At 50.4% G+C, this 9,872-nt stretch overlaps 1 protein-coding gene across 1 annotated transcript; it reads right to left on the minus strand.

Moving 5' to 3' along the window:
* Nucleotides 1–1,572: 1,572 nt before the first annotated feature.
* Nucleotides 1,573–4,953, minus strand: LOC749660 (uncharacterized protein C2orf27A). Its single transcript, XM_024348687.3, has 4 exons — nt 4,825–4,953; nt 4,108–4,233; nt 2,434–2,581; nt 1,573–2,359 (listed from the first exon to the last, which is right to left on the minus strand). Exons 1-4 carry the CDS (start codon nt 4,951–4,953, stop codon nt 1,671–1,673), a joined length of 1,092 nt encoding a protein of 363 aa, XP_024204455.3. The 3' UTR covers nt 1,573–1,670.
* Nucleotides 4,954–9,872: the final 4,919 nt, after the last annotated feature.

Here is a 9,872-nt window from a genome sequence, read left to right on the forward strand (position 1 = left end):
ACCCAGTGGTTGTCAAGCTCTGCATTGTTTTCTAACTGCATCAGAATTATCCACAATTTTTTTTTTTTTTTTTTTTGAGATGGAGTCTCACTGTTGCCCAGGCTGGAGTGCAGTGGCATGATTTCAGCTCACTGTCGTCTCTGCCTCCCTGACTCAAGTGATTCTCCTGCCTCAGCCTCCCAAGTAGCTGTGACTACATGCGTGCACCACCATGCCTGGCTAATTTTTGTATTTTTAGTAGAGATGAGGTTTCACCATATTGGCCAGGCTGGTTTTGAATTCCTGACCTCAAGTGATCCACTGCCTGGGCCTCCCAAAGTAAGAATTATCCAAAATTCTTATGATAAATATGGATAAATCAGCACAACTCAAGATTTAAGAAATAAAAATTTCCAAGAGAAGAAACTCAGGAATATGCATTGAAAATGTCTCCCTCAGGTGATTCTGATGTGATATGTGGTCTGAGTTTAAAATGCAAGGAAAATTACCTTCCCTGCCCTCCAGTTGGCCCTTATGTCCAGATGTCCCTCTTTCCCTTTCTCATTGTGCTCTCTCCTTCTGTGCCTTTGTTCTATTCTCCCTCCACTTCTCATGCAGATGCCAAGCCCTCTTCCATCAATTGTCCTAAAACTCCAAATGGTCAGTTTCCTCTAAACTTCCCTCTATCCCATGAACAAGTTATGCAGGCAAATGTAGAAGTTAAGTTTGGACCAAGCTGAATCAAGAGCTGCAATTAAAGATTTCCCTAAGCCCAGAGGGGAGCAGTGAATACTTATAGGTGATTTTGGATTTCCTCTGAATGCATAAGGCTCTGGGTAACCTGATGCTATAGACCAAATGTTATTGTCCCCCTCAAATTCAAGTGTTGAAATCTAATTCCCTATGTGATGATATTTGGAGGTAGGGCCTTGGGGAATGATTAGATCATGAAGGTAGGGACCACATGAGTGGGATTAGTAGCCCCTATTGAAGGCACCATAGAGAGCTCCCTCATCCCTTCTGTCATGTGAGGACATGGTAGAAACATGGCTGTCTATGAACCACAAAGCAAGCCCACACCAGACCTGGAATCTGCTAACCACTTGACCTTGAATTTTGCCATCTCCAGAACTAAGAGAAACAAATTCGTTTATAAGCTTCCTCACCTATGGCATTCTGTTTTGACCCCAGATTAACTAAAAGCACCAAAATATCAACTTGTACACCAAATTTTGGAAATGGATTCTAAAACTTTGATGGCAAAAGGTGACTGATCTGCCTGAGAAATGAACCTACATGATCCCTCTTTCCGCAAAGCTGGAGGGAGAGTCAACAAAAGCAAAAATAGGTCAAAGTCTTCTAAAAGCCATACTTGAAGGGTTTTCAATATCACTTGATCAGATGGCAATTTAATCCCAGAAAAAACCACAACAAAACATGCAACTATCAGAGGTTTTCAACATCGCCTCAAAAACACCATCTACAATATTAGGAAGTGAAAGAAGTCATGGAAGTTTCAAAAAGTCAAACTTTATTTCAGTGTTAATGGGAGAAATTTGAAATTCTTAGTTAAGCTATGAATAAATCCTTGGGCAAGTGCAGGCATGGAGATTCTGGGGTGCAGCTGCTGAGTTTAAAAGCTTCCTTTGGAGATGCCCCTGGCCCCCTCCACCTGTCAAGAAGAGGCCATCCTATCTGCCTGTCAAGAAGAGGCCATCCTGGGCAGCACAGTAGAGGCAAATGGCCCAGATGGCCAGCTGAGGGCAAACCTCCATGCCTGGAGGAGGAGGTCGCCTCTGGGAGCAGGAGGACCTGCTGGAACCCCTGCTCACAGGCTCCTTTTCTTGCTCTCCAGCACCTCCTGCAGGCATGCAAATACCCCCAGCAGCAGTAGCAGCAGGCCCTTCAGCAGCAGGGCTGCTGCTCTGCTGAATGAGAGGAGTCCCTCTCCAGTGAGGCAGAGGAGCCCAGGTTGTACACCCTGGTCTCTGCCTCCATAGCTTCCACTGTGCCCAGGACTGGGAGCAGTGCGGGAGCTGCTGGCTGGAGCTGTGCTGGTCACCCCTCTCTGCCACCTCTAGCTCCAGCCACACTTTCAGCTCCAGGGCTGAGGCCGGTGGCTCTACAGGAGGTGCCATGAAGTCAGGCAGCTCCTCACTGGGCTGGTCCTGGGCAGTCCCAGGGCAGCGGCAGGAGGGCTCTGGAGCTTCCTCTAGCTCCAGCGCTGTCCCTGGAGGGGAATCTGCCCCTGGTGCTGGCACTGGCTCAACAGCTGGCACTGGAAATAGCTGTATTTCTGCACCTGAAGCAGGAGCTGAAAAAGGAGAGAGCTCACCAATACCACTCACTTTCCACTGGAATTTCCCAACATGAAAACAACCTCACTGACTTTAAAGGAATTTCAGCCTGAAAACATTGTCCCTGGAAAGACTTCTGGACTGCAGGTGACCTCACCAAGTGCCTGTGTCTCAATGAGCTCCAGAGGCTCCAGCTGGAAAAGGACAATGTGCAGATGTGGCCCTGGTGGGATCACTGGTGAGGCCTGGCCTGCTAGCTCCATCTGGGGCCTGATGTCTACCTGGTGACTCCTGTCCTGTGGTACCTGGAGGGGGGGGGGGGGCTTCTGCCAAATGGCCAGAGGCATCTGGGGTGAGGGATGAGCCTACGAGGGCATCATCAGCAAAGAAAGGCTCTCACTCCTGCCATTCCTGAAGCCACAGCCTGGAGATGTGGGGATGCAGCACAAGAACATCTTGCTCTCTTGAGTGTCTCCCACCAAGTGAGCTGGCTACGGGGCTAACTCTGGGATGTGGGTGCCTGGTTATCGGAATTTTTTTTTTTTTTTTTTTTTTGAGACATAGTCTCATTCTGTTGGCCAGGCTGGAGTGCAGTGGCATGATCTCGGCTCAGTGCAACATCCGCCTACTGGGATCAATCACTTCTCCTGCCTCTGTCTCCTGAGTAGCTGGGATTACAGGCATGAGACACGCACCACCACACCTGGCTAGTTTTTTTTGTGTTTGTTTGTTTGTTTGTTTGTTTTTGAGACAGAGTCTCGCTCTGTCGCCCAGGCTGGATGGAGTGCAGTGGCGAGATCTTGGCTCACTGCAAGCTCTGCGTCCCGAGTTCATGCCATTCTCCTGCCTCAGCCTCCCGAGTAGCTGGGACTACTGGCACCCACCACTATGCCCGGATAATTTTTGTAGTTTTAGTAGAGACGGGGTTTCACTGTGTTAGCCAGGATGGTCTCGATTTGCTGACCTTGTTTGTTTTTTGTATTTTTAGTAGACATGTGGTTCTGCCATGTTGGTCAGGCTGGTCTCGATCTTCTGATTTCATGATCCTCCTGCCTCAGCCTCCCAAAGTGCTGGGATTACAGGTGTGAGCCACCGTGCCTGGCCTGGTTACCAGAATTCTAAGTTTTGTTCGGGTCTGTTGCCAAGGAAGTGAGGTCGCTTCTTTAAGTTTCCATCCCCTCAGCCTCCTCCTTCCAGAAAACCTTCTCAGGACCCCAGTGGGCTGCTGACTGCTCACCCTCCCCACAGGTCAACTCCTTACCTGTACACAGTTATGTCCACCCAGGACCTGCTTGGACACCTGCACCTGATGTTCACCAGGGGCCTAGGAATCCACTTGCCGCCTGGGATCCTACAGGGGCCTCATGTTACTTACCCTGCAGATTGGGTAGCCACTTGGAGATCAGGTATCAACCTGGGGACTGTGGTTGACCTGCAGGCTAATGTCCACCTGGGGACTGGTTATTCACCTGAGGCCTGATGCGCACCTGGGGCCAAATGTCCCCCTCAGGGTGAATTCCACCTCAGGCCTGTATGTCCACCTGGGGCCTGATGTCTGCCTTAGATCTGTGTTCCACTGGGGCCTTGTGTTCACCGGGGACTGGTATCCAGCTGTGGCCTGATGATCTACTGCATCCTGTTGCTCACCTATGGCCTGGTGTCTACCTGGGGCTTGGTGATCACCTGGGAGCCAGATATCAACTTGGGGCCTGGGTGTCCACTTAAGGCCTGATGTATGCCTGGTGCCTGATTGTCCACCTGGGGACTGGGTGTCCACCTGGGGTCTGATGTCTACCTGAAGTTAGGTATCTACCTAAGGCTTGGTGTCTACCTGTGGCCTGATGTCCACATGAGTCTGGGGTTCAGTTGGGGCCTGCTGTACATCTGGGACCTTGGTGTCTATCTGAGGCCTGATGGCTACCTGGTGACTGCTATCCTCTTGAGGCCTGATATCCACCTGGGAATGGTTTATCCATGGAACTGCTTATGTCCACCTGGGGCTGGATGTCGCCCAGGGGCTAGATGTCCACCTGTGGCCCCGTGTCCACCTAGGGCCTGATGTCCATCTGTGGCATGGTTTTCACCTGAGACCTGGGTGTTTACATGGGGCCTGATGTACAGCTGGTGCCTAGGTGCCCACCAGGGGCCTTGTGTTAACCTGGGGACTGGTATCCAGCTGGGTCCTAATGACCACCTGGGTTGAATTATTCACCTAGAATTTGGTATTCATTTAGGGCTTGAGTGTCAGCCTTGGACCTGGTGTCCACCTGGGCCTTGGGTATCAAACTAGGGGTTTGGTGTCCAGTTGAGACATCATGTGCACCTGGGGTCTGAGTGTTCACATGAGGCCAGATGACCACTGGGGGCCTGAATGTCAACCTGGTGTCAAATTCACTGGGAGCTTAGGTATCCACCTGGGGTCTGATGTCCACCTGGGACTAGGTGTCAACGTGTGGCCTGATGTAAACCTCTAGTTCAGTGTCCACCTTGGGCCTGATGTCCACAGGGGGACTGATGTTCACCTTTGATCTGATGTCCACCTGGAAACCGTGTATTCACCCGTGGCCTGATGGTCACCTAGGGTTGAATGTCCAACTGTGGCCAGATGTGCACCCGGAACCTGGGCATCCACCTGGGGCCTGATGTTTAGCTGAGGCCTGGAGTTCACCTGAGGCATGATGTCTACCTGAAGCTTAATGTTCATCTGATTGCTGGATGTTCACCTGGCGCCTGATGTCCATCTGGAGCCTGAGGACCCTTCTCAGGCCTGATGTCCACAATTGGCCTGGTATTCATCTGAGGCCTTCGTGTTAATGTGGCCTAATGTACTCCTGGGTTCTAGGGTCCTCTTGGGACCTGATGTCTACCAGGATCCTGGTATCCACCTGGGGCCTGGTATCCACCTAGGGCTTGATATTCACCTGGAGCCTAGGAATCCACTTGATAACTGGTACCTATCGGGGTCCTGATGTTCACCTTGGGAACAGGTAACCACCTGAGGCTTGATGTCCACTTAAGGCATAAGTGTTTATCTGGGGTCTAGTGTTCACATGGGGCCTGATTTCAACCTTGGGCTTAGGTATTCACCAGGGGACTAGTGTTCAGCTGGGGCCAGATGTTCACTGCATGCAGCTGCTGAAAACTTTAACCAGAAACCCAAAGATGTTGGCACAAACAAAGGAGGCCTGAAGAAAACAAGTGACCATGAAAACACATTTAGCTCTTAACCTGACCCATTTCTCATGGGCCAGGCCTGGTGCCAGGAATGCGGTGATGAATAAGGCCTGAGCTGAGATTGTGAGGATGAGAGGGAGTCCACCCTGTGGGGATCTGGGATGATAGAAGGGCTCCACAGATAGAGGACCCGGGTGGCCAGAAGTTCTGCTGAGTGGAAAAGGGCTTGGAGTAACTGAGGTCAGCTGGATTCCTTAAACACTGCCCAGAGCCCTTGAAGCCATCTAAGGGCACACTTCTCAGGGCTGCTCCGAACCACACACAACTGGGAATCTTTTAAGGACAGCTGCTGGGTTAGGCTTGCCAGAGATGGTGCAGTTTTTCCCCGCGGCGGTAGAGGAACAGACCGCCTCTGTGCAGGAGCGGGGCCTCACAATGCCTTGGACTAGGGCAAAGGAGGATCTCCACCTCTCCCCGTTCTGGGCTAAGACATGGCAGGACGCCGACCCATGGCTCCATGGACTCTGGCACCAGAGGACCCCCACTCTCCAGCACCCTAGACTGAAGCAGAAGACCTCAGACCTGCTCCGCCCTGAACGAGAGTACAGTGGGACCCGCGACCCGCCCTGGCCTCAGGCACTGGAGGAACCCTGCAACGCCATGGGCTAGACTATGCTACTGAAGGACCTCTTCCCCGGCTCCACCCTGGACTAAGGTGCCGGAGGATCCCCGCCCCGCCCCGCCCCGCCCCGCTGTGTCCTGGGCTGTGCCACTGCAGAACCCCCACCCCTCCACACCCTGGACTGTGGCTCCCGAGGACCTCGGCCCTGGCTCGCCCTGAGCTATTCCTGCCCCTCTGTGCTCTGGACTGTGGATCCAGAGGACCTGTTCCTGAGGCAACTTGGGCTACCACCTGGACTCCAGAACCTCAGTCCCGCCGGGCCCTAGACCAAGACAGGGGAGAACCTCTGACCCACCGCCCCCTGGATAGGGCACCAGAGGACCCACACCTTGCCGTGCCCTGGACTACAGCAAGGAGGGACCCCGATCCGCCGGGCACTGGGCTCCTGCACAGAGGAACCCCCGCCATGGAGATCTGGACTATCCTTGCCCCACCGCACCCTGAACTACTGCACGCCAAGACCCTCGCCTGAAAGCGCCCTACACTCTGGCATGGGGGAACCCCGCCCCACAGAGCCCTGGACTCTGGCTTTGGAGTACTCCCACTCCATTACGTCCTGGACTTCTGCACCAGACGACTCCTGCCCCACCGCACCCTGGACACCTGCACTAGAGAACCCTGCCCCGTCGCCCCCTAGACTATGGCACGGGAGGATCCTTGCCACCGACTTCGGAACGATAAGACCCCTGACCCGCCATGAACTGGATTCCAGCACTGGAGGACCCCCTGCCACGGCGCTCTCTGGGTTACTGCTGCCCCACCGCGTCCTGCACTACAGCACAGAAGGACTGCCGTCCCTCCGCGCACTGGAGTGAGGCACAGCAGGACCGGGGTCTCGTGCGTGGTGCACTGCAGGCCGCGGTGACCCCCTCCCCGCCGCGCGTTGGACTATGGCACAGGAAGACCACCACTCCCGCATGCCCTGGAGTACTGCAGGACAGGTCCCCCACTCCGCCGCACCCTGGAATATGGCACTGGAGGACCCCTGCCCTGCCGCTCCGAGGACTCCACCACCGAAGACCCTCGCCCCCCTGCGCCCACGACAAAGGCAAGCGAGGACCTGGCCTCACCGCCCCGTGGGCTATCGCATAGGAAAACCCCCACCTCACCCCCACCCCGCGCCAGAGACTCTGACAAGAGAGGACCCCTGACCCCTGCTCCCCGGACTACAGCGAGGCAGGAACCACACTCCTCCCAGGTCCTCACTATGGCAACTGTGGACCCCCGCCCTGGTACCCATGGACTAAGACACTGAAGGACCGTGACCCCACCACGCCGTGAACTCCAGCATTGGAGGACCACTGCCTTACTGCGGACTCAGGCACTGGACTATCACAGGGCAGGATCCCTGTCCCGCCATGCCCTACATTATGGCATGGGAGGACCCAGCCTCACTGTGCTCTGGACTGCAGCACCGGAGGACCCCTACACGGAGGACTCCCGTTCTGCCACGTCCTGGACTCCTGCAGAAGAGAACCCCCGCCCTGCTGCACCCTGGATATAGCAAGGCAGGAATCCTGCCCTGTCGCGCTCTGGACTGTGGCACCTGAGGATCCACGCCCCAGCGCGCCCTGGACTACTGCTCCGCAGGATTCCTGTTCTGCTGCACCCTGGACTACGGCACCAGAGGACCCAGCTCCCGCCGGCCTGAGCTATGGCACCAGAGGACCCAGCTCCTGGCAGCCTGGACTATGGCACCAGAGGACCCAGCCGCCCGCTTCCTGGGCTAAGGCACAGTAGGACCCCGCCGCATCGTGTACTCCTGCTCAGGAGGACCCTCGCAGGGCGGTGCACTGGACTAAGCTACTGAAGGAGCCCCACCCCTGACTAACCCTGGACTAAGGCACTGGAGAACTCTTGCTCCGCAGAGCCACGGACTCTTGCACAAGAGAACCTCCGCCCAGCCGTGCCCTGGACTGTGGCACAGTAGGGCCCACACCACGCCATGGACTCCTGTACTGGAGGAAGAGTAGTGATAAATATCCAGGTTTACAACTTGAAAAGTAGCAATCAATGTGCCACAATAGATGGATGTGATGTAAAATTACAAATGATGAAAACATTATGTGTAATTGCCTAGCCAGAACAATTACACAAGACAAAGACGTAAAAGAAATCCACATAGGGAAGGAAGAGGTAAGATTGTTTCTGTTTTTTGAAAATATAATCTTAAGATAGAGAAAATCTTAAAGATTCCACCAAAATAAATGGTTATAGCTGATGAAGAAATTCAATAAAGTTAATAGTTACAAAATCAACATACAAATATCATTATTGTCTCTATTAACTAATGACAAACTATTACCTGAAAAATAAATTAAAGGCAATTCAATTTATAATAGAATCAAAACATATATAAATATATAAAAGACAGGAGTAAATCAAAAACACAAAAGATTTACATACTGAAAACTATAGCACATTGATGAAAAAATTAAAATGGCATAAATAAATGGAGAAACATCCTTTATTGATGGATTCAAAAATTAGTATTGTAAAAGTGTCAATGCTACCCAAAGCAATCTACAGATTAAATGCAACCACTATCAAATTCCAATGTCATTCTTCACAGAAATAGAAAAATTACTGCTAAGATTTGTATGGAACCACAAAAGACCTGGACCAACCAAAGCAATCTTGAACAAAAAGAACAAAGCTGGAGGCATCAGACTACCTGACTCCAAACTATATTACAAAGCTATAGGAATTAAAACAGCATAGCAATGGCATAAAAACAGACACGTAAAACAGTACAAAGGGATATAGAACCTGTAAATAAATCCGTGTGTCTGTGGTCAATTGATTTTTTGATAAAATAACTAAAAATACACAGTGAAGAAAGAAAATTATTTTCAATAAATGGTGTAGAAAAAACTGACTATCCACATACAGAAGAATAAAATTTGACTTTTATTTTGCTCTTTATACAAGCATCAAATCAAAATTAAAGTTTAAATGTAAAACTACTACAAGGAAATATAGAAGGAGACTGTATGACATTGGCCTGAGCTATGATTTTCTGTAGATTATTCCAAAAGGCAACAAAAGCAAAAACACACAAATGAGACTGCATAAAACTTAAAAGCTTTTCCACAGGAAAAGAAGCAATGATAGAATTAAGAGAACCCACAAATGGGATAATATTTTTAAACCATACATCAGATAAGGGGCTCATATAGTAATATATAAGCAACTCAACCTACTCAAAAATAAGAAAAAAATATGCTTATTAAAAAATAAGCAAAGAATCAGAATAGACATTTCCTACGTCATACAAAAGGCCAACCAGGTACATGAAAAAATCATAAACATTCCTAATTATCAGAGAAGTGCAAATCAAAGCCACAATGAGATATCACCTCACACATTTTACTAGGGCTATAATAAAAAAAGATGGAAGATAAGTGTTGGTGAGGATGTGGAGAAAAAGAAACCCTGTACACTGTTGGTAGGAATGGAAATTAGTACAGCCACCTTGGAAAACAGTACGAAGCTTTCTCAAGAAATTATAAATATATTTACCCTATGATCCATCAATCCCACTTCTGGATATGTGTCCAAAGGAATTTCAATCAATATGTCAAAAAGAGACATCTGCAATTTCATGTTCATTGCAGCAATATTCATAATAGCCGTGAATTAGAAACAACCTAAGTGCTTATCAACTGAAGAATGGATAAAAATATGTGGAAAAATTGGAACCCTTCTACACCACTGGTGAGATCTTAAAATGTAAAACA

The sequence above is a fragment of the Pan troglodytes genome, chromosome 15, assembly GCF_028858775.2.
Source record: "Pan troglodytes isolate AG18354 chromosome 15, NHGRI_mPanTro3-v2.0_pri, whole genome shotgun sequence".
Classification (NCBI taxonomy): domain Eukaryota; kingdom Metazoa; phylum Chordata; class Mammalia; order Primates; family Hominidae; genus Pan; species Pan troglodytes.